The sequence below is a fragment of the Zingiber officinale genome, chromosome 6A (assembly GCF_018446385.1).
Source record: "Zingiber officinale cultivar Zhangliang chromosome 6A, Zo_v1.1, whole genome shotgun sequence".
Lineage (NCBI taxonomy): Eukaryota > Viridiplantae > Streptophyta > Magnoliopsida > Zingiberales > Zingiberaceae > Zingiber > Zingiber officinale.
The window spans coordinates 10,137,387-10,165,304 of NC_055997.1; the positions used below are offsets into that span (position 1 = coordinate 10,137,387).

A 27,918-nucleotide genomic window follows, 5' to 3' on the forward strand; every position below is an offset into this window, starting at 1 on the left:
TCTTGATTTAAAAGGGTGATATTGAACTAATTAATCTCTCATTTATTAATTGAGATTAACCACAAAGATATCCCTAATTTTTTTAATCAAAAATCACTCTTTTTCCTCATATTAATCAAAGTGCATAAACAATTTTTTTGGTCACAATTTAAAAACTTTCTCACATTTTATGCATCCAATTATCCAAATTATTAGCCTTTTTAAGTTGTTGAATGAAATGATAGAAAGACATTTTCAGAAAGGGTGGGTGTGAGAGAGAAAACTTATCCGTCATTCTCTTCTCTTATGGAAAAAAAAAAATTCAAAGGACGTAAAAAAATAAACAAATAAATAAATGAGACCTCCCGTGAGAATTTTATTTTAAAAATATCTCTTGATCCAGCATTTTTATAAGTACTAGAGTATATAAAAGTTATTTAATAGCTATTATAATATATTTAAAATAAATTTAAAATTTAAAATTTACGCCACATAAAAACTGCTCAATAACTAACGTGTAAAAATTACCAATAACTTATAATGTATAGAAACAAATCCAATAACTACTACAACTTATTTAGCATAAGTTAAAGAGTTTTAAGATGGTAGCAGTTAGTTAATAACTTTACAACGGTCTTAAAATTAAATTTTGATGATGTTTAAATAATTTTGACTAAATTAGTAATCAATATTTTGATATAACAATGTTCGGATATCATAAATCACAAATCCTAAACTCATCTAAACATGTTATAGAATATACTAAATAGTTTCTATATGTTGTAACAACTACGGATAACTTCCTTCTGCACAATGTAAACCTTATACTAGATAACTTATACATATTGTAGTAGTTACCAAATAACTATGGAATAACTTTTACACATTATAATAATTATTGAATAATTTTTATACTTTGTATCAACTACCGATTGATGCCACAATATTACTAGATAAGAACTATTTTCAAGATAAAATCATTTAAGAAGGGTCCATTGGACTTTAATTAGAAATGAGATGCTCATATCATTGTGGTAAAAAACGAATACGTTCGTCCCTAGTGCCCTCGTCAACCCATCCCAAAACCAACACGAAAGAGGTAAATCACGAGCGGATGAGATGTTCATATCATTGTGACAAAAGGCGAATACGCTCGCCCCCAGCGCTCCTGTCAATCCATCTCAGGACCAATACGGAGAAGGTAAATCACGGATGGCTACTAACCTTTGGAATAATGACTAACACATAAGGAAAGTATTTAAATGATGAGTGCTCATTTAATCATTTTGTAAATCATCCTTTCGGATTTTATATTTTAGCTATGCTCAATAAATTAACTTAAAAATAAAGATTAATTAAAAAGTTAAACTAATAACAAAAGGGGAAAAAAAGGATATCGCTAAATAGTAATATAATATATAATGTATATTTTAATGCATGCGAATTGAGGCTCAAAGTCAAATCCCTACACTTACAAAAAAAAAAAAATATGGATCATATTATAATAATTTTAATTAAAATGGCTCACATATTGATAAAGCCAAAATTATTTTAATATTAATCAAAATCACTTTAATATTTATCAAAAATACTGTAATATTATTAAAACTACTTCGATCACAACTGTTCTAATATTGATTAAAACTATCAAATGTTAGTTAAAGTTGTTCCAACTAAATCAAAACAACTCTAATATTATTATACCAATTTTGATCAAAATCTAATACAACATTAAGCAATTTTTAATCAAATTACTCTAAACAATTTTATTTAAAACTATTCCAATCTTAATGAAAATTATTTTAATACAAGTCAAAATATTTCAACAACTTAATTAGCTAATTAAACTAAAAAGAGCTAATTGATTATGTTAAAAAAAAATAGAACTAGCTAATCGACTGTAAATATTTAGCTGGCAGGACTGGTAAAAGCAGCTAATTAAGAGAACAGTCAAAGGAGACCAGATAGGATGCGAAGAGAAAATGACATTACCATGCATCGCGGTCACCAAGTGCGACAGCTGCACCTGCAACTGCAGGATGCCCGCTGCCGGTCGGGCTTCCACTTGAGCACCTCGTACTTGCCGGCGAGAACATCCGCCACAAATCCAGCACCGACGCCGACAGCCAAGTCAATGGTGTAGTGACCGCGCGAAGCCAGTAGGCGCACACTCTGGAGCAGGTTGAGGGCGTCGAAGGCCCACGCCATCTTGTGCCGCTGTGTGCGCCTCATGTCAAGCGACGCGATCACGGCGCCGGCAACATGACCAGAGAAGAAGAGGAAGAAGGAGACATTGCCTACGGGGAAGTCCACACCGGAGCCCAAAAAGCCCTGCAGCGTTTACATAATTCAATTCGTAATTAGCTAGAAATTGAAGAATTAACACTCCACCAAAATGATACTTTGATTTTGATTTCTTGTTAGATTTCTATGACTGAAAATCAAGAGATAGAAATAAGACATTTGAAGAATAAATCATTTCTGCAAAAAAAAAAAAAAAAAAAAAAGATGGTATTTGTTTTTATATTGAAAATTCACTATAAGAACACGAATAAACACTAATCAATAGCAAATAGCCCGATCCACAAAGCTCTCGTTAATGCGGGGTCCTGGGAAAAGGATATGTTGTATGCAATCTTATTCTATATATGTGACCTCTAGGTCACTCAGAGGATGAAGAATCAGAATTAAAATTATGATTCTTAAAAAACTTTCTAATTAATATCGAATTAAAATTTTGTTCCATTAAGTTTGGCTCAAATACGAAGAACAAACCGTATTGTCAGATGCCTCAGGATTGAATTGAAAAATTAGAACCCTCCATATTTGTTAGTTTCTATTATTTTTGGCTCATTTATTGTACATTACTGCTTTACTTTATAGAAAATGCACCTAGCAATCATTTCCTTTTTTTGTTCAGGTGTCTAGACTTGCTCACCCAACTAATCATGTTGGTAGACAGCTTTCCCTCTAGTTCGCCTATCAGATAAATCTGAAACACAACTTATGCAAACTCAGAGGTTGACCTTCAGAGTATTCGTTCCTAGTGGGATTAGAACTCCGATCCCTCTAATTTGTTTCCCTAAATGTTTTATCATTGCACCACACCCGTCGAGACACCTAACAATTATTTTCTGTTTGTTGACTTAGTGTTGGATTTATATATTTCAACTGTAATACCGCAGCCGCCTTGATGGGGCGACGTTTTATGTTGGTGACCTCTACCACTAGATATCTAACTCAACACTAACAACAAAAACAGAATTCATGTTTCCTATTCTATTCTTCCAACTGTTTTCTTGATCGGTTCCATTGTTAAATGAGAAATCCACTAAGGAGTAAATATCCACAAACAGTCAGAGATGGTAACTTTTCTAACTGGTAGTAATGCTTATCACAATGATCCAATTCAAGATTTTACTAGTAAATTGGTAGGAAATGATCAATAGGAAAAAGCTTAGAACTCTTGTGAAAGTAAGCTTCCATAGATGCCCTTCCTCAAATTTTGGGTTGTGATATAGCAATGTGCAATGTACCTGAGGGAGTGGTAACTGGGTGGAGCAGCCTAGGAATCCCCTGCATGGGAACATAAAGAGAGCTGCAATGATAGGGCGTGGCCTTCCCTCCACCAGGAATGTCCATAATATGTAGAAAGTTTGCATGCCCACGAACACCTGAAAAAGGCAGAAATTGCAAAATCAAATTTGTCAGATAGCAACATACTGGCTTGGTTGCACATCTTTGAACAAAGAAACCTATTCCTAGCTACTACAACCTTCTCATTTTTCAGTAGAAATGATTATGGGAATGAATGCAATGAAAATTCCTGTGATACTATTTCACATTACCATGATACTTGTTCAATGTATAGTGAGTGAACTATGAAAGCAACTAATCATAATCAATGCTGGAGCAGCTATGTTCTTTATATTAGTTTCACCAAGTCATCAGTTAATTATGAACTGAGAGAAAGCTAAAAGTTGTGGGATTGTGACTCAAACTAGGAGTTTTTGAATCAATATAGCTTTCTAATTTCCAGCACTCAGAATTCCTAGTGGAATGCCTCCAATCCTAAAATTAAGCTTCTTGTGCTCTTCTTAGGTAAGCAAGCATAAGACGTTTTGGAGCTGTAACTTTACTATTTAGGTTGAGAATCAGCACCTTTCCAGCCAATGGAGGAAGATTGAGAAAGAATTTGAACCAAAAGAAAACCGATGTTTATGACTATGAGATAGCACAGAAGAGAAAATTCCAAAAACGGAGGGCATTTCAAGGATCTGCAACAAGGTGGACCTTGAAGCGCAAATTTTCTGCATACCCTAATGATGATTGGTTAAGATCTGGCCAATGAAAGTCAGCGCGCTACTTGTAAGGCGCAAGAAATGAGAGGAAAGGAGGAGAAAGCAGCATCAATCGCATACTCACCGTATTGAGGGCGGCGAGCGCGGTGTTGAGGGCGGGCGCCGCGGCGAGCGCGGCATTGAGCGGCTTCGTGAGGGCGAACCCCAAATCCAGCGGCGGAGAAGAGGAAGGTACCATGGGAATAGTATACTCCACGCCCATGAAGACCAAGAGCAAGATCGTGAAGGAGCACGGCAGGAGATGGCGCCGCAAGGCGCCGGCCACACCGAGAACCGACCACCGGGCGAAAAACGGGCCGTGGGAGGGAAAGAGCGGCAGCGGCGAAGGCGCCTTGCGGTGGTGAGCGTTCTCATGGTGGGCGATGCCGAGGGTGACCCTAGCGGTGTTGGCGGTCCGCCTCCGGACGCGGAGCTGGGTGGTGCTGCGCACGCCGCTCTCGGCCGTCATGGTTGGGCCTCGCGCAGGCGATTGGTCGGCGGTGTTTACTTCTACAGAAGAAGCCGCGGAGGCTTTTAATAGCGTGGCCCGGTGGGGACACGGTAAAAGGAGCTGGGGTAAGCGTGAGGCGGATGATTAGACCCCAGAGATGGACTGAGTGACGTTGCTCGGCCCGACAAAACAACTAGGACGTCTCCAACGATTTTCGCGTCAGAGTGGCTTAGAAAATCAAAACCTCTTAAAAACTGCGTTAAAGATGCCAGACATGTAGCTTTCTGAAATGAGTCCAGCTCGCTGGTTGTCCAGATGAACCATTTAATGGCGTGCAACAGGAAACGGAAGCCTACATCCGCGGGCCCCTACCAACAACCGGATTTAATAGGCATAAATGTATTGATGGAGTATTTATAATTATAATCATAATTTAATCATAATTAAAAATGATAAACTTAAAAAGAGATTATAATTAATTATCACCCGATTAATATTACAATCCAATTATAATTATAAATAATTCATCGCTTAATTTATTAAAAATGGACTAAAAAACTAATCTCGATTTAATATATATAGAAAAGAACTGATAAAAAATAATATTAAGCCAGCTAACATCTAACGACAGATCGGCCTGACCGGCTGACCCCACACAAGGAACGAGAGTGGCAGCTCTTATTACAACGCCAGAAGTTGCAAAACTCCTCGTCTTGACGTCGCAGAACATTTGAAAATAAAAATTCAATTAATCGAATGGCTTAAAAGCTAAGACATAAAAAATATAGATTTACTTCTTGTTAATACGTTCAGAATTCAAATTGGTAGGTGCCAATTTGACAACCTACTCGGCAACTAGACAACAGAAGCACGCAAACACGTCAAAAAAAAAAAAAAAAAAAAAAACAACCTGGCTCGTCACCCAATAATCTGACCAATTATCCATCATCGAAAGTCTTCGGATGACTTTTGATCATCCACTCCGAACAAAAATTATAATCTGATAGGGACAATGAACCCAGAAAGGGATCACAACAATTTGCGACCGGATCACGGCCACAATTTGACCGCAAATACAAGTGGCGCATCCCCTGGACCACAAAAAAGTGGTCCAAGAGATCTGTGCTTCAAAAATCCGTGATAGGAGAAATAATCAACTAATATCACGTGCTCGAGGAAAAATTAATTATGAAGTGGTGGTTAAAGTTAACAGAAGACAATTTCTCAACTCCGTATCACTTCTGATTTATCACTTCTGATTTTGGTTGACTTCTGACTTAGCGTTCGACTTTGGTTTATCCCTGACTCCGTGCCACTCTCAGCTCCGAGTAATCTTTATATCCGTACCATTCTTTACTCCATGGATGAGACGTGGAGTCGTTGCTTACGAAAGATATCAATAACATAGCCGTTTTCTTGAGAAAATGTGGAAAAACATATCCATTTATTCCAAGAAACGTAGGTAATATAAGCAAAAATCTCAGAATATGTGGAGAACGTCAAGGCACAACTACAACAATATAAAAGGTCGCATGCTCCTGTAGACACAAGTGCGCATAGACACACCTAGACTTCCAGAAACCCTAATCATTGTTCTTTTTCTTCATTCTCCCTGCATTTTGATTGGAGGGATGGGTACGGACGATGTTGATTGTTGAGGTTGTCCTTGCATCAATGTCTGCATCATTGCAGTGACCAACTTCTTGAAATATTAATACATTGCATGCGATGTCTATGTTAATAAGAGGTCTGCGATGTGCAATTTTTTGTGTGAAAATTACAAAAATCTTTACAGCAAGATAATTTAGGGATTCAAGCATTTGCTCTAGCATTCTTCTTGACTTAATGCTCAAAGATAAGTCGCACAAAATTTCTAAGAACAATAAAGTTGCACAAAATTTTGCAAATTACTTGGAATCGTAAATTGAACTCGTGAGACTCGCCAAATCGATAACCTTCTTGTACCTCGCATTGCCCTTGTCCACCCAGGTTTGCTCAAAAAATTGAGTTTTAGAGGAACTCTAAGGAAATTATATCTCTAGTTTCAAGGAATGTGGAGTGAGAAAGGACCAAAAGCTTAAAAACGTAACCTTCACGAACCTCTCGACGGTGCCAGTCTACGAGCCAAAGAACAAGGTCACCTTCTTTTTTCCCCAAATCAACATTTTCTGTATCCCTCACCATCTTCTTGGCCCGCTTATTCATCAGCGCTGACAGTGCCACCACCTGGCCCGGCTTATTACTATCGTCATCGTTGGTGTTCCTCTTCCCAGTGATGGCACTAGAGATCAACGAGCTGGTCTTTTCTAAGGGGCAAGAAGAAAGCGGATCTGAGAGCTGGAATCGAGGTCAGAAACGTGTCCATTGATGGAATATTCTTTAAACTTTCTTTTCTTCGATTCCTCCATCATCACCACTTTCCTCCCCTACTGCTCTTCGTCGTCGCAGAGAGCCGGCATTGGGGGATTCAACGCAACTTTTGTTCATGGGTGGATATCCGTGAACGGGCGAACAGGCGAACAGGCGAACAGGCGAACAACCCACGTGAAGAGATCGCAGGCAGAGAGGGGCGGGTTCGGGAAGGAAAGGAATTTTGGGTTTTGGCGTAAAAATTTGGGTGAGGGAAAGAAAAATGTAGTATCAAAAAAAACTACTAAGGGGAAAAAATAGCGAAAGAAAAAAATGCTGATGGGGAAAAATTAAAAAAAAAATACACACAGATAATAGTTTTCAAAAATCGTTCTTGTAGCCTTTAAAAAAAAGTGCAAATAGACAATGATTTTTATCGTTACCTTCAAAAATCATTGTCATAGCACCAAAAAAATACAAATAGATAATAGTTTTTAAAAAACGTTATTGTAGGCTCCAAAAAACCACTATTAAAAGGTAAAAAAATAATAGTTTTGGGAAAAAACTATTTTCTTTTGAGTGTTTTTGAATAAATATTTTCTTGTAGTAATTGCTCGGTAAAATGGATTAATTTTCATAACATTGTAACTGTATTTTACTATAGCTACTGTGGCATATGAGAAGTTGGATTTTGTGTTAACTTTAGATGATTTGATATTGATTATTTCTTATATTATCACTAGAGTGTAGCGTCCAATTTAGTGAACAAGTATACTCTCTGTTGGTCCTGGTAGACTAACTAGAGGAGGATGAATAACCCAAAAATAAGGTTAGTACTTCTCTTGCTTCTAAGCTTAGCAGTCACGCCCCAAAGGAGTCCCTGCCAAAGGAAATTCTGGCAGCATCTCCCTTGTACGGGTGACAATCTGAAACATTTCTACATACACAATATACCTCAGCCACAGGCGGCTGGAATATACACACAACCACGCAGTTTATATGCAGCATACTTGGATGATACAATAAAGACACAACCACGTAGTTATATGTAAATCTAACATCCCACTCGGCTGTACCAAAACCAAACATAACAGAAATATAATGGATAACACATACAAACTAAAAACTAAGACTACTAGCCGGCGAGGCTTACACCACACAACAAAACAACACTCCAAAAACAAAACCGGAACATAAAGATAAATAGACAAATTTCATATACCAAAATAAAAATAAACAAAAGCGGAGACAGGTCTTCTGATGTGACGTGGGGACCAGCAAGCAGGATACTCCAAGCGACTCCATAAATAACCTGGTACCTGAAAAAGATAGTGTCCACGGGGGTGAGTTCAACAACTCAGCAGATACCTAGTTGACATGTATAATAAACTATAACAAATGTAATAACTATGGAGTACAGTCTCTTGGACAAAAGCTGGAAATGTTACAATAAAAAAGGCTAAAAGGAACTGTACTCACCAGGGCCCCCTATCAGAATAGTCAGGTCGTCAGACCGAGAGTATCATAAATCCTGTATGCATGTCAAACATATGCATCTATCCAAATGCAGCATATAAGTGCAGCAAACACAATCAGTAAATGTATAAATGTGTATGATGCCAATGACATGTTCTGGTCACCACTACTCTCCAGTCAACCGTCTCACACACGATGGTGAGACCGAGTGGGTAGGGCTGTGACAACCGTGTACTCTGCCGTCACTGCTCCTGATGAGTGACCGAGTGGACGGGATGCTGTCGGAGTACACCTATCCTCCTACCCCAAATCATAAGTGGGGGAGCTCAATGCTCTCATCTCTCTGAGACAATCCAGAAGAGGGATCCCTGCCGGCTACCACGTTGCGTCACACTACCCATGAGCAGACCAACGGAGCCAAACAGAGCAAATCTGTCATGCCGGCTACCACGCTGCGTCACCACTCCCCAAGAGTGGACCAGCGAAGCCTAACAAAGTATAGCTGCCACACACCCTGCCTGATATACCACTGACCCATGAGTGGTGGTGTGTGCAGATCCATGTAACTGGCGATGTGCTCAACAACAATGGAGCCTACAATCGCGCAGCATGTAATCATGCGAGATGATGCATGACACTAAGCATGACAATATCCTGAACCAATATATATATATATATATATATATATATATATATATATATATATATATAATGTGTACCCTAGCGTTAATGGGTCAAATCCGAAGATCTAAGATACACATGTCAGGTATGATAAAAAAACCTAGTCTGGTATATCAAAATGCATGGTATGTCATTACCTCTATGATCATAAATAATCTGAAGGGTATAAACATGAATGCTAAATAAGTAACAATCAAAACATGCACAGGTAATGGATAATGACATACCGATGCAGATATAAAACATAATTATCAATCACTACTTGTTAAAATCTACTAAGCATATCGACGTGACATATCAAAAGATAAGTCAAGGTACTTGCCTCCAATCGGAAAATCCAATCTAGTCCAAATTTGACGTCGAGATGCTCGTCTCGTGTCAAAGTCCTGTGTCACCAATATAAATATATTTTATTTAGCTAACTCAAATGTATAGCTAAATAAAATTCTTAAGGCTAAATTAGAGTAAAACCCTGATCAATCTAACCATTTAGTAATCCAATTTTATCCCTAATTCAATACATATACTTAGGTTAACATTAGTTATTAACCTATCTATCAATCATCAATAACAAGATCAAAACCCTATACCTTACCTCAATTCACAGCCGTTCTTGATGCGGGTGAAGGGTTGTTTGCTGCTGAATTTCAACGTAAGCAGCTGCTCCAATCCTGAGGAACCTACTGCCAAAATTTCTGGCCACAACTACCTGGAATTACTGATCCTTAAATCAAAATATCCAAAAATCAGCACTTGCCGTGATCCAAGAGGTTCAAGTGCTACTGATTGAATCTGTAACCCAACCTCAAATCGAAAGAGTACTACAACCAGTGATCTAATACATAGAAACAACAAAGATAAGCTGCTCACCTCACTGCTGTCTTGTTTGGATCCGGCAGCAAGAAGAAATCTAGGGCATGACGCTAGGGCACAAGGTCAACGGCGGTGCTGGGTCGGACCTGGTGGGCGGCGACAGTGCTAGTAGGTGCGACGAGGGTGTCGGGGTTGGCGACCTAGAGCAGAGGGGACGCGCTCAACACTGTGGCTCACGGCGAGAAGGAAGACTAGGGCACGGTGGTCAGCGTCAGTGCGCAGATTAGAAGAGGGGAAGGGCGACGACGCTAAGGCTAAGGGATCGGCGGTTGGCGACCGGTGTCGGTCGTTGCAACTGGGGCGACGCGAGAGAAAGGGAAACTTTCGGCGCTGCTCGACCGGAAATGGAGGAAGAGATGGGGAAACGAAAGCTTGGCCGACTCTAGAGAGTGAGGGAGGATCTAGGGCTCGAGGAGGAAGAAGGAGAAGAGGAAGAGATCATTGAGGCTTAAATCGCGAGGGAGTGCGGCGGTTTGCGGCGCTGGTTAGGGCACGCATGAGGGGAGAAGGAAACGACAGACAAAAATAAAAGAAAGAAAAAGAAAAACAAAAAGGAAAAGAAATCAAACTTTTTCTCGCTTAAATGGGGTAACCTAAACAGACTTTACCGGGACCCATAATTGATCCCCGTAACCTACACCTTACGGTCTCCGAAAAATTCCAAAAAAATTTCTAAAAATTCTGAAAAATTCCCTTATCATTATTCGCCATTTTTGGTATTTTACATTCTCTCCCACTAATAAAAATTTGGTCCCCAAATTTCGTTATCTACCATCAGCAAGTACTAGCAAAAGTTAAATAGTATAAATGCTGAACGAAACCATAACTTACATACCTCAAGTGAAAAGATGAGGATAACGAGTTCGGATCGTGTCCTCGATCTCCCAGGTAGCCTCCTCGTCCAAATGATGCTGCCATCCGACTTTAACCAGCCGGATAGTCTTGTTACGCAACTGGAGCTCTTTCCGGTCCAAAAGTCATACCGAAACCTTCTCATAAGTGACGTCAGGCTGAACGGGAACTAAGATATCTGTCAGCACGTATGTCAGGTTGGGTATGTATCTCCTCAACATAGATACGCAAAATACGTCGTGGACACCTGCTAGGGACAGTGGTAGTGTCAGATGATAAGCTACTGCTCCAATCCTCTCCAGGATCTGGAAAGGGCCAATGTACCGCGGAGCTAGCTTACCTCTGAAGCCAAATCTCTTCACCCCTTTCATGGGTGAAACTCGCAGAAATACATGGTCGCTTGTAGAGAACTCCAGGGGTCTGCATCTCCGATCTACATAACTCTTCTGGCGGTCCTGCGCCTCTGACATCCTCCGTCTGATAGTACGGACCAACTTTGCCTCATGCTGAGCTCTACGAGGTCCTAACAACTGGGGCTTCCCCACCTCATCCCAGAGGGTGGGTGTCCGACAAGGCCTACCATACAACGCTTCAAACGGTGCTCTGTGAATAGCCGAATGAAAGCTGTTGTTGTAGGCAAACTCTACCTATGGCAAATAGTCCTCCCAACTGCCTCCGAAATCCAATACACATGACATCAGCAAGTCCTCTAGAGTCTGAATGGTTCGCTCTGACTGTCCATCTGTCTGCGGATGGAAAGCTGTACTGAAACAAAGCCGAGTGCCCAAGGCCTGCTGCAGACTCTGCCAGAAACGAGACATGAACCGGGGGTCTCTATCCGAAATAATAGTCAAAGGGACACCATGTAATCTAATGACCTCCCGACAATACAGATCTGCCAATCGATCTAGGGAATCAATCCTCTGAATCGCTAAGAAATGCGCATATTTGGTTAATCGATCAACGATTACCCAAATCGCGTCATAGCCTCGTCGTGTCCTAGGCAAACCCACTACAAAGTCCATGGTAATGTGTTCCGATTTCCACTAAGGAATAGGAATCTGTTGAAGTAATCCGGTAGGTCTCTGGTGCTCAGCCTTCACCTGCTGACAGACAAGACATCCAGCAACGAACTCCACGATGTCTTTCTTCATGTCGTTCCACCAATAAGAACGCCTCAAATCTCGGTACATATGGGTACCGCCTGGGTGGTTAGCAAATCTGGAGCGATGAGCCTCCTGAAGTAGCTCCTCCCTAATCGGATGAGATGGAGGTACGCATAAGCGACCTCATAAATATATAATACCTTCTTCATCTTGGGTAAACTCGGTCTGCTGCTCGGAAGCTATCTGGCTGCCAATGGACTGTAAATACTAATATCCGACCTGAGCCTCCCAAATCCTCATCCTGATCGACAATTGAGCAACCATGGTAACTAGAATACTCTGCTCTGTCCGTCCCTGCTCCTCAAGGACCAATTCGGAGAATCCCTCAATCAAGTCTGTGGCCACAACTCAGTGGCAAGATAAAGTCCCTCTGGACTTCCTGCTGAGTACATCAGCAACCATATTAGCTTTCCCCGGGTGGTGGCTAATGGTACAATCATAATCCTTCAGGAACTTCATCCATCTCCTCTGTCAGAGATTAAGTTCCTTCTGAGTGAACAGATATTTGAGACTCTTATGGTCCATAAGAATCTCAAAGGTAATAATATCATACAGATGATGCCGCCAAATCTTTAAAGCAAAGATGATGGCAGATAGCTCCAGATCATGTACAGGGTAGTTCTTCTCATGCTCCTTCAACTGACGAGAAGCATAGAAGACTACTCCACCATGCTGCATCAAAACAGTGCCCAAACCCCTGTAGAGAAGCATCGATATAGAGTACGAATCCATCATCTCCAGAAAGTAAAATCAAAACTGGAGACGACACTAATCTCCGCTTTAGCTCCTAGAAGCTGATCTCGCAGGCTTCTAATCACGTGAACTTCAAATGTAAATGTTTCCGTCGAAACATCTCTAGAATTATGTGAAGATGGTGTACGTGATTATCCTCGGATCAGAAATAGATCACTACTTTACCATGATTCAACTCATCACTCCATAACAATTCATCTAAAGCCTGTCCAGAACCCTGAAATAACTGCTTAGCTAAAAGTCATCTTGCAAACCATACACAGATGTATCTTCCATTTCAAAATCATATTGGGAGAGATCATATAGAATTGACCCATCTCCTTTCAATATCTAGAGCTTACCACCATAAAACGTCAAGTTAATGAGTTTCCTCGATAACAAGTCTGAAATCTGATCACTAACTACAAATCACCAAAAATAGATCATCTAATGTGAGAGCAATACTCCGTCATAAAAAATATTACATATGTGGAAGCAACGCTTTACCACCAACAAGGCAACCTATATGGGAGCAGCGCTCCATCACCACAATCCAAAATATGTGGGAGCAACGCTCCACCACAAACAATATAAAATATGTGGGAGCAACGCTCCACCACAAACAATCCATAATATGTGGGAGCAACGCTCCACCACAAACATCCCATAAGTGACCCAGACATCTAACTATCCAACTAGAGACTGCACGAGATCACTCTACCACATATCACTGTGGGCAGCCAGGGGTATAACAACCTAGTAAGCAAATCAAATCCATCGTCAACTCTATCAACACCTTAGTGGGTCACCCACCAATAGGAGAATTAGTTGACAGGGTAATACAACAAATGACATAATGTAGACACTCAACATCCTACATTCAACATAGGTAGAACCATCCTGATGCCACCAACAATACACTTGGCACACGTGTACACACAACATAGATATGATCGACATAATCCTCCAATTAGTGCACACCCAACACACTCATAACATAGGTATAAATCAGCGTGATACCTCCAACAATGCATACCAAACCCGTGTGCATATATCAACGTAGGTATAATCGTCAATACACCTCAAACACCACTCACCTAACATATATACACCTATGCCAAGAGTATAATCAACGTAATACTTCCAACAAATCATAATAGACATGAGTGTACACATAGAACAAATATAATCAACAAGATACCTCTCATAATACACCAAACACATGTGCACATACCATAACATAGATTTAATCGTGATGATACCTCCAATAATACAATCAGACACATACACCGAACTACATAGCTATAATCCACAAGGAACCTACAATAACCATATCGAAACAGGTATACAAATACTACTTGCAAATGGACAGTCTATCACAGGACTCCTACAACACATAACAATCATATGTACACGCAACATAGATAGGAATAATCAGCATATTTAACCCAATCAACCTGACATTCCCTATGCTACCTTCTAAGTTATCCAACTAGGTGCATACAATCTAAAATTAAAGTACCCATGGAGTAGGATACATCGATCCTCTATAGACTGACCAAATCGACAATGTCTTTTCCATGTCACTACAAGCCATTAATCAAATGTGCTCTAGATACCTAACTAAGCACAAATAATCCAAAGATTCAAACCTCTAAAAATAGAGTATGACAATCCCCTACTGATCGGACCAACAAAACTAAATCGGTCATCTGCTAACTAATCAAGAATACATTAATCATCGACAAGCAACTAAGGTATATCGATCCATGACTACCCAAATCAACAAATGTAAATCAGACTTCTACTGACCGATCTAACAAGAGTAAATCAATTATCTACTGATGAAATTAACTAAGATAAAATGGTATTCTACTGGCTAAGTCAACATGAATATGTAGGTACCATCCACTACCCAGCTAATAATAGCAAAGGCTGGCATGTACCTCCATCTCCTAACCAACTAGTACTAACATAAGCTAAAACTACTAGTGGTATAATATGAAAAATCATCACCAGAGACTGTAGTCCTTGATCTCTATTAGGGTCAACCATGATCAGTGGCTAACCCATCACATGTAATATGTGCTACAACAACCAGACATATACTAAATACAAAGTGCTAATACATGTCATAACTATCATAGTCAACAATGCATACCCTAACAGAAATATATGATAACAATATATTAACATACCTCCTATAACTTGGAGATGTCCTGCCATTGCCTGTTCCTAAAATCTGAAAAAAAGTCACATCGAGAAAACAAAACATGCAATCCGAAACACAGGAAATAAGACTCGTAAACCTGGCTCTGATACCAATAAATTGTCACGCCCTAAAGGAGTCCTTGGCAGAGGAAATTCTGGCAGCATCTCCTCTGTACGGGTGACAATCTGAACCATTACACAATATACCTCAGCCATAGGCGGCTGGAATATACACACAACCATGCAGTTTATATGCAGCCTACTTGGCTGATACAATAAAGACACAACCACGCAGTTATATGTAAATCTAGCAGCCCACTTGGCTGTACCAAAACCAAACACAGCAGAAATATAATGGACAACACATATAAACTAAAAACAAAGACTGTTAGTCGGCTAGGTTTACACCACACAATAAAACAACACTCCAAAAATAAAATCAGAACACAAAGATAAATACACAAATTCATATACCAAAATAAAAATAAACAAAAATAGAGACAAGTCTTCTGATGTGACATGGGGACCAGCAGACAGGATACTCCAAGCGACTCTATAAACAACCTGGTACCTGAAAGAGATAGTATCCACGGGGGTGAGTTCAACAAATCAGCAGATACCTAGTTGACATGTATAATAAACTATAACAAATGTAATAACTATGGAGTACAGTCTCCTGGACAAAAGCTAGAAATGCACAATAAAAAATGCTAAAGGGAACTGTACTCACCAGGGCCTCCTATCAGAATAGTCATGTCGTTAGACCGAGAGTATCATAAATCCTGTATGCATGTCAAACATATGCATCCATCCAAATGCAGCATATAAGTGCAGCAAACACAATCAGTAAATGCATAAATGTGTATGATGCTAATGACATGTCCTTGTCACGCCCCAGAGGAGTCCCTGTCCGAAGAAATTTCGGCAGCATCTCCCCTGTACGGGTGACAATCTGAAGCATTACTACATCATCAATATACCTCAGCCACACTCGACTGGAATATATATACAAAATATAAACAATATAACACGCAGTTTAATATACTCAGCCTACCCGGCTGGACAAAAATGAAATAAACACAACCACGCAGTTTAATAAGTCGACATGGCTGGAACAAAATAAACACACAGCAGCGGAAGACATAAAGTGGTACGAACATAAAACTAACAACGATACTAACAAAATACCTGTCATTACAGACTTGACCCAAAACTCACATCGACTTATTGAAAAATCAAATACACAAAATCAATATACCACCCCAAACGATAATAAAACCAAAACGAAAACTATCCTCGAGTGTGACGTAGGACCCAGGACTAGCAGCCGACATCTCTCCAAGCATCCATGACTCATCTACCTGTTACCTGGCGAAAGAAAATCATTTTGTGGGGTGGTGAGTATTGGAACTCAGCGGGCAAAGATAAGATAGTGCATGAACATAACATATAAGTAGAGAGTGTCAACAGTATACAGTCTCATAAGAGAAATAGCAGATACTATATTAGAACCAAAATAAATGCTCATACCTGAAACTAGGCTATGTATAGTAGGTCAGAACTGGTACTAATCTGCTGCAGTACTGCTCATACTACAGAGGTAATATGCAAGGTATATACAAATTCCAATGACTAAACATCTACAATGAGAATATGTCTCAACACAAGTAAACATATCAGCATACGTGAACAACAGCAGTAAGTAAGCAATAACAGCATACATAGACAATAACAGCCAAAACAAATATAATAACAACCGCGTATGCACGGATGGTCACTCCTGCCCACCTCTCCGCACCATGACCCCTGTATGGTTGAGAGGTCGGGTCAGTGACAGACTGTACACCACTCCAGCTACCACTCACACGAATGGCCGAGGGGACAGTTGCATAGTAGCTAACTAGCTACATCTGCGACGGGGTCCCTGCTGCTCGTACTCTAGCTACCACTCGAGGTGAGAAACTGACCGGCTTCCCTCTCTCGAGGCGGGATCGCGAGATCGAGTAATGGAGATAATTACGGTTAGCGTAATACGTCGTATATATATATATATATCGAATGGGGTACATTCTAGTACTATATATAGTACATAAATAAACAACAGTCAAAGCATACAAACATGGTATCTAACGTCTGCTACTGATCATGGACAACAAAAAGAGACTGTATAGATATGGAAACGAATTTCTCAAAGATTGCGTGGAAGTATCAAGCGCAGGAAAATAAGAGTGCAGTCAAGGTAAAAATAATTTCTTATCAACAATAGTTCATGCACCAAGGTCAAAGTACTAAAAGGAACAAAGCAAGAAATACCCGCCTTAAATGTAGATCATGTCAACCGTCTTCAATCAACGTCCTGCAAAGTACGTGATGTATAATTTAGCTAATTTCATAACGACACTAGCTAAACCGAAACTCAACTTAATTAGGGAAAAATCCTAATCCAATTGTGAACCTCGATTCACCCAAATCTATCAAAATTCCCAACTACCTTTCAAGAGCCAATACCAAGAGCAGAGAAAAAACATATTGGGTTCATACTTCAACCTACTAGATCAGACCACAAGCTCACCGCTAACTCAATTCAATCTATAATTCTTTATATATAAAGGAAATAAAGGAAATCTGCCAATATAAAAGACTTCATCAAATTCAAGCTACGAATACCCAATCTGCCAAGAAGACCAAGAAACATCAAAAGAAACAAACTCGGCAACAATTCAAACTCCAAGTAATGCATATACTTGCCATATATCATAGGGTATCAATGAAAAACATCAAAGTACCAGAAGCGAACAGTGAAGACCTCTAAGCACCCTAAGGAAACAATGAAAACATCTACTACCACACTTAAACTTATTCCTTCTAATCACAATGACAAACTCTCCGAACAATTCAGCACAGAACCTCATGGAATAAAACATAGGCAACATTGAAAACCCAAATCCGCAACATCCTAGCAATGCAGAATCATAAAACCAGCATCGTTGAATTCAATCAATAACCCAGATCCACACGGAACTCCCATTAACGCCACCATCCATCAAGAACTTTCACAAAAATCACAATTCCAAAGCACCCTAAAAAAGAACACCCTCCGGATCAAGAACGACACAGAAACGTCGAACTAAATCAAGCACAACACTGGATAAAAATGAATCACGATCGATTCAATCATATGAACTTCATAAATAAGGATTTCAACCTCTTCTAGATTTCTATACCATACCTCACATATCTCGCAACTACATAGAGAATGAACTTGCTGGATAGCTTTTGTTGTGGCCGGAGGTGGCAGTGGATCGGGCGACCGACGCTAGGGCAGGGGTGGTGTCTGAGGTGCTCGCACGAGGAGGAGAAGAATCTTGCCAGAGTAAAGGAGGGCTCGGCGGTGCGGCTCGGGAGAGGAAAAAAAAGACCGGGCGGCGTACGGCTCAGGGAGGAAGAGGAGAGGCCGTCGGCGTCCGGATGCTCGCGGGAGGAGGAGGGCCGACGGCGTCTTGGCGTTCGCGCGAGGAGGGTCGGTTGAGCTCGGCGAGGGAGGTGAGTCGCGAGAGGGAGAGGGCTAGGGAAGAGGATCGGCGTTGAGAGAAGCTAGGGCACGGGGAAATTCGAATTTATAACTTAGGTGCTTTCCAATTAAACCCTAGATTGGTTTCTCAATCAACTCCCACCTCTGGGTATTCCAAACAGGCTTTAACTAGCTTAACCGATCCACCCCTCTTAGACTCGTCATATGGGCTCCGATTAAATCCAGAAAAATTTCCAAAAATTCCAAAAAAATTCTGTTAAGATTATTTCCCAAATAATCTTATTATTTAATTATTATTTGGGTACCGTATTTTACAGTCCTAGTTACCCCTACTCTCCAGTCAGTCGTCTCACACACGATGGTAAGACCGAGAGGGTAGGGTTGTGGCAACCGTGCACTCTGCCGTCACTGCTCCTGATGAGTGACCGAGTGGACGGGATGTTGTCGGAGTACACCTATCCTCCTATCCCAAATCATAAGTGGGGGAGCTCAATGCTCTCATCTCTCTGAGACAATCCGGAAGAGGGATCCCTGCTGGCTACCACGCTGCGTCACACTACCCATGAGCGGACCAACGGAGCCAAACAGAGCAAATCTGTCATGTCGGCTACCACGCCGCGTCACCACTACTCAGCGGAGCCTAACAGAGCAACCTGTCTGCCGGCTACCACGCTGCGTCACCACTCCCCAAGAGTGGACCAGCGGAGCCTTATAGAGTATAGCTGTCACACACCCTACCTGATATACCACTAACCCATGAGTGGTGGTGTGTGCAGATCCATGTAACTGGCGATGTGCTCAACAACAATGGAGCCGACAATCGCGCAGCATGCAATCATACGAGATGATGCATGACACTAAGCATGACAATATCCTGAACCTATATATATATATATATATATATATATATATATAATGTGTACCCTAGCGTCAATGGGTCAAATCCGAAGATCTAAGGTACACATGTCAGGTATGATAAAAAAACCTAGTCCGGTATATCAAAAGACATGATATGTCATTACCTCTATGATCATAAATAATCTGAAGGGTATAAACATGAATGCTAAACAAGTAACAATCAAAACATGCACAGGTAATGGATAATGACATACCGATGCAAATATAAAACATAATTATCACTACTTGTTAAAATCTACTAAGCATATCAACATGACATATCAAAAGATAAGTCAAGGTACTTGCCTCCAATCAAAAAATCCAATCTAGTCTAAATCCGACGTTGAGATGCTCGTCTCGCGTCAAAGTCCTGTGTCACCAATATAAATATATTTTATTTAGCTAACTCAAATGTATAGCTAAATAAAATCCTTAAGGCTAAATTAGGATAAAACCCTGATCAATCTAACCATCTAGTAATCCAATTTTATCCCTAATTCAATACATATACCTAGGTTAACATTAGTTATTAACCTATCTATCAATCATCAACAACAAGATCAAAACCCTACACCTTACCTCAATTCACAGTCGTTCTTGCTGCGGGTGAAGGGTTGTTTCCTGCTGAATTTCAAAGTAAGCAGCTGCTCCAATCCTGAGGAACCTACTGCCAAAATTTCTGGCCATAACTACCTGGAATTACTGATCCCTAAATCAAAATATCCAAAAATCAGCACTTGCCGTGATTTAAGAGGTTCAAGTGCTACTGATTGAATCTGTAACCCAACCTCAAATAGAAAGAGTACTACAACCAGTGATCTAATACATAGAAACAACAAAGATAAGCTGCTCACCTCACTGCTGTCTTGTTTGGATCCGACAACAAGAAGAAATCTAGGGCATGACGCTAGGGCACAAGGTCGACGGCGGCGCTGGGTCGGACTTGGTGGTCGGTGACAGTGCTAGTAGGCGTGACAAGGGCGTCGGGGTTGGCGACCTAGAGCAGAGGGGACGCACTCAACATTGTGGCTCGCGGCGAGAAGGAAGACTAGGGCATGGCGGTCGACGTCAGTGCGCAGATCCGAAGAGGGGAAGGGCGGCGACGCTAAGACTAAGGGATCAACGGCTGGCGACCGGTGTCGACCGTTGCAACCGGGGCGACGGGAGAGAAAGGGAAACTTTCGGCGCTGCTCGGCCGGAAATGGAGGAAGAGATGGGGAAACGGAAGCTTGGCCGGCGCTAGAGAGTGAGGGAGGATCTAGGGCTCGAGGAGGAAGAAGGAGAAGAGGAAGAGATCGGTGACGCTTAAATCACGAGGGAGTGCGGCGGTTTACGGCGCTGGTTAGGGCATGTGTGAGGGGAGAAGGAAACGGCGGAGAAAAATAAAAGAAAGAAAAACAAAAACAAAAAGTAAAAGAAATCAAACTTTTCCTCGCTTAAATGGGGTAACTTAAACAGGCTTTCCCGGGATCCATAATTGATCCCCGTAACCTACACCTTACGGTCTCCAAAAAATTTCAGAAAAAATTCAAAATTTTTTGAAAAATTCCCTTATCATTATTCGCTATTTATGGTATTTTATATTAGTAAAGAACACATGTTAGTTCAAAATAAAAACATAAACAAAAGTAAAAAAGAGGCAGAAGTATTTACTTGGTTACAAACATGGAGGTTGTTAATCCAAGGCGATGAAAGTTTACTAAAATCTCCTTTGTTGAAAGCAGAGTAGCATCTTACAACAGTTAAGCACAAACAAGATGAAAACCGAATTACAAAGTAAAAGTACAAAGTGTGTTATTAAACTTCGAGGACCAGGGCTTTATTTATAGCCCATTGGTAGAGATTAGCTGTTGGCTGACATGGCACCTTCTGGGCATCTGGACCTGGTCCGAGCACCTAGACTGGGTTGATCCAATCCACTACGCAATGGCTTCTTTATCTAAAGATTATCGCTTCTCGGGCACTTGGACCTGGTCCGGGCACCTAGAGTCTACTGACTTGGACTCTAGTTCTGATCCTTACTACAACTGCTCGTTGATGTGGTCGGGACTGTCCAGACGCTTGGAGCAAGTCCAGGCGCCCGAACGAAGTCAACTTCTGATGTTGACTTTGTCTGATTGCATGGGTGATCTTTCAGTTTTCCAAAGTTGAGCTCACCCGAACTTAACTTCTATTTTCTCCTTGAGAAGTTTTCCTCCCTGGCTTTTCGTCCCTCGGAAGAGTCGTGCTCGTCCTTCTCGTCTGTCGATGTATTCTTCCGCAGCTCCTCATCCCTCGAAAGCACTGAGCCCATCGACTCGCTCCTCTTGTCATCCTTCTCGCTCATTGCATTTTCCGCTTTACTTCTTGTATTCCTAAGTCCATGCACACTTAGACACAAGACATCAAATCGCAGAGCCTAACTTAATTCGATTGATTACATCAAAACTTATCACAGGTACTTATAATCTTCCCCTTTTTATGTGCATCAACCCAAGTTAAGTTATAGTTATAACAAATAATAAAATAATTTAAACAAATAAATTTGTAATTTAGTATAAAAATTTGCAATTAAATTAAGAAAAAGTTTATACCACCTCCCCCAAACTTAATCCCTAAATTTCTCCCCCTTTAATCACATCAAAAATATATTAGTGAAAAAAACTTTTTCTAGGGCTTCTTGATAGAGTTTTGAGTTATATCTATTTTTATCGAAATTAATTTTCAAATAAAATAAAGTTTATCGATTAATCCACAGTTTTGGTAAAAATAATTTAAATTTTATTTTAAAGTCTTGAAAAAAACATATTAAAAATTTTCATGGACAAAATATTTTATTTGAATGACAATAAATATTTTTAAATAGATAAATTTATTTTCAAAATTAAATATTTAAAAATAATTTTTGAGTCATAAAAATCTGGCCGATTTTTCTCAATATTCATAATACAACAATAATTTTCTAAAAAAAAATCAAGTTCTACAAAATTAATCTTCAAAATATTTTTAATTTTAGAATTTCCTTTGTTGATAAAAAAATTCATAAAAAATTATATAATTGTTGAAAAAACTCTTAAATTTTTATTCAAACATAAAACATAATTCATTATCACAGAAAAATTATGATTTTGAAAATCAAAATTTGAAAATGTTTTTTAACTGTTAAAATTCCATTTTTGAAAAAAAATAATATAATGGTCAAAAAATTTCAAAAATATTTCTATAAGTAGATAATGTCTTTATTTTTAATTAAAAAAATGCAATACAAAAAATAAATATAAGGTATATAAAATAATCAATTTTGCAAACAATAATAAAATTAAACTAGATTTTATTTTATTATTTTGTATGCATAAATCAATTTACTAAGACTAAATATGATTTGAGAACCCAAAATAAGTTTCTATCTACTAGATTTATCAATTATTTTTTAGGAATGTAATTTCTATCTACTTTTATAATTTGGTCCCTATAATATCTAAAATTCCAATTAAGCCCTCTAATATTTCTAGAATACGAAATTTGTGAGAAATTCAAATTAAAGCATGCAGAGTCCATTTTCAACAAATCTATTTGCTCTTTTAGTTTTCTATTTTTTGTTTGAACTTTATCAAAATGTTCTAACGGACAAGATGTTACTAATTTAATTTTTAGATCAAGGTTATCCTTTTTTAATTTAACATACTTAGACCTTAATTTGAACAATGATCTTGACATACATTTAATACCATCATATAACTGTTCAAGAGGTAGAAGTCATACCACACTTACCGTGGTGTTAGATTCGTAGTTTGATTCTCCTCCTTCATTGTTGCTTTCTTCATAAATCGCTCCTCCTTCATCGAAGCTCAATTATTGATAACTTGCCATCAGTGCTATTCTGGCATACTCCTCATGCTCAGACTCTTCTGAGGATGACTCGTCCCTTGTTGCTTTGAGGTTCTTATGTTTATATTTTCTTGCTCCTTTGTCCTTCAGTGTAGGGCAGTTATCTTTGTTGTGTCTTTCTTCATTGCAGTTATAATTGTTGGAGTAATCGGTGTACCATTAGATTTTGATGTTTGGGCAAAGGGTTTAAGTTAGGGTTTGCATCTAAATTTGATATGCGATGTTAAGTATGCATGTGACATGTGCAAGGAAAGACCAAGTGTGATATTGGCAAAGGTGAAGTCTATGTTGGTGCAATTTGCATTAATGATCTAATTCAGATTTTAATGAATGATAAGGGATTTAAAGTTAGAGTGTTTTGTGGTTTAATTATCTTACCAAGTGTGCAGGAGTTGACTAGTCTGAAGGCCTTGCCACTAGGCTAAAATCCAATTAGATCCATGGGGCCCGATATCTGGCGGGAAGTCTGGTTGAGTCTGCGGGACCTGACAACTGACCGAAATCCAGTTGAATCTATGGACCTGACAACTGGCGGGAAGACCTAGTGGTTCAAAGACAAGTCAGGTGACTACAGTTGATAAATAAAGGTAAGCAACTGAAGGAGAGATTCAGTGAGGACGCATTTTCTGTTGAGGGAACTGTAGGCGTCGGTCCAGTTTAGGTCTATTTGGGAAACTAAGTTAAGACCTTGATTAGATCCTGATCTCGGGGAGACATGATCTAATTACTACCACTACAACAAAAATGACTTGTTGCAGCATGCAGTTATGCTATCTGCAGCGCACATCACATGCTGCACAACTTCATGCTGTTAAAAGTTAAAACACATTCGCAGCGCGTGGCCGCGTGTTGCGGTAAATTACATTCGCAGCGCGCGACCACGTGCTGCGGTAAATTGAACTTGCAGCATGCAACTGCACGTTGCGGTAAATTGCATTTGCAGCGCGCAGCTGCGCGCTGTAGTTAATATCATTCATAACGCACAACCGCGCGCTGCGATTAGTTGCATATAAAATAAAAAATATATATATCACACATATAATTATCAATATCATACACTTATCACTAAAGGAATAATTGTGTTACAGGCATATAAAAATAAAATAAATAAATATCATATAATTTTTCTTTCCAATAAGAATAATTGTGTTACAGGTTGATAAGATAAACAAATTATGAGCAGCAAGCCTTTTCTCTCCTTTTATGCCTCTCTGAAATAGTGTAAGTAGTTCAAAGTCCACATAATTGATTTCTGATTGTTGTGTTGGTTCTTCTAACTCTCTTGTATTGGAATACATAAAATAGTCCAACATTAATAGACCACTTTGTTCTCACAAGCTAACATTCATGAGACTAGTCCTACATGAATCAAATGACATAAGTTAACATTAAATAACCAACCATTGATTCATGTGTATGAAAAGAATCAAACGATAATTTCCTTATTCTGAAACAAAGGGAGTTGGAAACACATTGATAACATAACAGAAAAAGATTTTGACAGAGAGGGGCACTCACTAACCTTCCGTTCTTTTACAATTAAAGTCTGATCGGCTTGATGCCCCCAACTACAAAGAAAGACAGGTAAGTTATTAACATGAGCAATAAAAACACAAACATAAACAAGAAATAATTACCAAGCATTATAAATATATAGAGAACAAAAGTATAATGCAAGAAAAAAGAATAAAATGCAATGGAAAGAGAATGAGGATTAGCAAATTTCTACACAAGATTTATCAATCCACCTTCTCCATAAGAACTCTCAGATAGTATTCCTGTGAGCTGAAACTAAAACTAGAATACATGCAGGAAGCATGAAAAAGAGTTGCCTACCTTTCTTAGCAAATTTCCCCTTCGATCTACTTTTGGATGGAAACAGAAATAGGGAAAGGAGATCCAAGTTGCTCCATTCCTTCTTACTTTTTCTTCTTCAACCCAATAGATAAGGAAATTTAATTGCTTTTCCTCTCTCTCCAATACTTTAACTCCTTCCCACCTAAGTAGGCACACCCTTGACCTCTGCTCACCTCTCAAGTTCCATACTCTTTCTAATTCCTAAGCACAAACAACTTTCTTAATCTCATTTAATCATCAACCATTTTTTCTTAATCACTTTCTTGAATGCTTCCAAAGTTCAGATATGTTAAAAAGTTAAAACTGTATGCATTTATTCTTTTAATTTGCCCTCTCCTAAATTTACTTACCTCTATTTGTATTCATGGTAGGAAATGGAAATAAAAAAGGTAGATCCGTTACCTTAGCAGCCCCCTAATGTCGGTCCCACAGGAAATGGAAATAAAGCAACAACATAGCGTTGCTATTCCATAATACACAAGTATAGAATCACAGAAATTAGAAATATAACAAGACTAAGTAGAAGTATAAAATTCCTTTTACCAGTAGAAGTAGACTAATTAGAAATACAACAACATAGTGATTATATGAGCAAGTTTTCAGTTATAAAATTCCTTTTATCTTCTAAGCAGAAGTATCCCTTTTTAATTGTTATCATTATCACATGTTGTAAGATCACTCAAATTATTATTAACTTAAGGACTAGAAGCACAAATAGGTTTAACTATTACATTTAGGATTATCATACCTCCGCAGCATTGAAGATGAACCTTTGTCTGTCAAAAAATAACAAGACTGATAGCAAAGTATCTCGTGTGTCCATGCCAATTCCAAAGATCTACAATAAAAAACACCAACATGCAACTAATTTCAAAAGAGTTGAGACTTAAAAGTAAAATGGATATACATTATATTTGTAAAATAATATATCTCAGTAAGGAGGAGACATAGTTCCATACATGACAAAATATACATTTTTTCTCTCGAGTCAAAGGCATATACAAGCAATATGCAATAGACCCACTACATAGTGCATATGCAATATGTGGAGGCATATATAATATTTTTTAAAAAATTATATTGATGAAAATGAGAATCATATATACAATGAAGTATATTTCTTTAACACATCTAATTCACACTACTAGATGGAAAATAATATTTTAATCACATGACACAAAACATACAAAATATACCTATCAATATTAATCTATAATGATATCATATATATGTAATTTGAATATAATCAGCACCTAAAATGTTTGTCACTTACAAAACAAATCGTTTAAGAAAATCCACACAAATTACAAGCCATCAAATACGGTATCATAGGGTCTAAAGTTAAGATGATTTAATGTAAATTGATTCAAATGGACCAAATAAAAACTTTTAACAATAGAGGTACACTACAATTACAGCCACTATGCATAATGCATTCCTCTTCAAAATTCAGTTACACAATTGCATAAATGGTTCAAAAGAGGGATTTAACCTATTTGAAGCAATAGTTTGAGACAACCTAAGTGTTCTTGGATAGAAAAAAGATACGAAAAAATTAGATTTTTTACCTGAACGTAGCAAATTGTGTTAACAGGATTCAATTTCTGGATCTTTAGTTGAAAGTTCTTCTGTTTATCGATCTTGTCCCTCCCCTCCGCATGTCTCTTGTTAAACTCTAATATTTCTTTCTTCTCCTCCATCTCCGACACTTTCCCCTGGTTTCTCTGTTCGCTTAGCATGCTCGCCCACCACCTCTGGTTGAGAACTCCGCCGCTGCCTTAGCCACATCCTCCATGGCTTCTGCCTCATAAAAGGTCTGACCTTGGATGGCGTCACCGACATCGTAGAATCCACGGATGAGACTCTTCCCATACTTATGATTGGAGAAGCCATCACTCAAGCCAAAGTTCCCCCTCCATAATACATTGTTGTGTTTGGGAATCAGCCTTGCTACAAAAGAAATCAGGGGCAAAGGAACATTTTTTATACAGTTAAAACCTTTTTTTCCGAAGAGGCCATCTATGAGGACTCGCATCGCTAGGCATTGAAGAACATAAGGGCCTTGTGGAGTGCGAGGGTGTAGCTATCCTGCGGCGATTTTGGGCAATGATGAGCGGAGCAAGGAAGGCGGAGTACGACAGAGATGAAGGCGAAGCACGGAGGTAGAGAGGGAGGAAGAGCACGGAGGCAGAGAGGGAGGCGGAGCGCGGAAGGTTTCGGCAGAGAGGAAGGATTTCGGCGGAGAGGGAGTAAGGCTCGCGATAGAAAAATTTTGACGAAGAGGGAGTCGTGGGTGGCTTTAGGGATTTGGCCGAAGAATTCGACTAAGAATTTTAAGATTTAAAAATAAAAAAAAACTAAAGATGATTAATATTTTATGTTAATAACGTTATAAATAATATTATTGACAGCGTATATTTTTTACATGCAGTCATTAATATTAGTATACTAATATTAATAGTGCATTTTGTATGTCGTTAATATTAAATTTTAACAATGCACTCTGCACGTTGTAGAAAAGTTTATTAACAGTGTACTTTTTCTGCATGTCGTCGTTTGTATAAATATTATACTATGTGCAGCGCACATAATTGGGCGCACTGTAACAACTATTATTAACAATGCACTCTAACCGCGCGCCGTTGATGATGCACT

At 39.1% G+C, this 27,918-nt stretch overlaps 2 protein-coding genes across 3 annotated transcripts; both read right to left on the bottom strand.

The window, feature by feature from the left end:
- Window positions 1–1,745: 1,745 nt before the first annotated feature.
- On the bottom strand, window positions 1,746–4,846 carry LOC121993713 (phosphatidylcholine:diacylglycerol cholinephosphotransferase 1-like). The gene is made up of 3 exons (XM_042548059.1): window positions 4,405–4,846; window positions 3,516–3,653; window positions 1,746–2,310 (listed from the first exon to the last, which is right to left on the bottom strand). The coding sequence occupies exons 1-3, from the start codon at window positions 4,786–4,788 to the stop codon at window positions 1,984–1,986; spliced, it is 849 nt and encodes a 282-aa protein (XP_042403993.1). The 5' UTR covers window positions 4,789–4,846; the 3' UTR covers window positions 1,746–1,983.
- Window positions 4,847–16,258: 11,412 nt separating this feature from the next.
- Window positions 16,259–27,555, bottom strand: LOC121995771 (tRNAse Z TRZ4, mitochondrial-like). 2 transcript variants are annotated; one of them, XM_042549537.1, is made up of 4 exons: window positions 26,832–27,555; window positions 26,012–26,101; window positions 24,929–24,974; window positions 16,259–16,478 (listed from the first exon to the last, which is right to left on the bottom strand). In XM_042549537.1, the coding sequence occupies exons 1-4, from the start codon at window positions 27,000–27,002 to the stop codon at window positions 16,468–16,470; spliced, it is 318 nt and encodes a 105-aa protein (XP_042405471.1). In that variant the 5' UTR covers window positions 27,003–27,555; the 3' UTR covers window positions 16,259–16,467. The 2 variants fall into 2 exon arrangements, with proteins under 2 accessions (XP_042405471.1, XP_042405470.1); XM_042549536.1 differs by lacking the exon at window positions 16,259–16,478 and adding an exon at window positions 24,500–24,765.
- Window positions 27,556–27,918: the final 363 nt, after the last annotated feature.

What these genes read in the sequence shown, in the direction of transcription:
- LOC121993713 (XM_042548059.1), bottom strand. Translation starts at nt 4,788, where the DNA reads ATGACGGCCGAGAGCGGCGTGCGCAGCACCACCCAGCTCCGCGTCCGG. An exon ending in CGCTCGCCGCCCTCAATACG is followed by an intron (nt 3,654 to 4,404) that starts GTGAGTATGCGA and finishes TGCCTTTTTCAG; the next exon opens with GTGTTCGTGGGCATGCAAAC. An exon ending in CCCAGTTACCACTCCCTCAG is followed by an intron (nt 2,311 to 3,515) that starts GTACATTGCACA and finishes TAAACGCTGCAG; the next exon opens with GGCTTTTTGGGCTCCGGTGT.
- LOC121995771 (XM_042549536.1), bottom strand. Translation starts at nt 27,002, where the DNA reads ATGCTAAGCGAACAGAGAAACCAGGGGAAAGTGTCGGAGATGGAGGAG. An exon ending in ACACAATTTGCTACGTTCAG is followed by an intron (nt 26,102 to 26,831) that starts GTAAAAAATCTA and finishes TTTTTATTGTAG; the next exon opens with ATCTTTGGAATTGGCATGGA. An exon ending in TCATCTTCAATGCTGCGGAG is followed by an intron (nt 24,975 to 26,011) that starts GTATGATAATCC and finishes CTTTCTTTGTAG; the next exon opens with TTGGGGGCATCAAGCCGATC.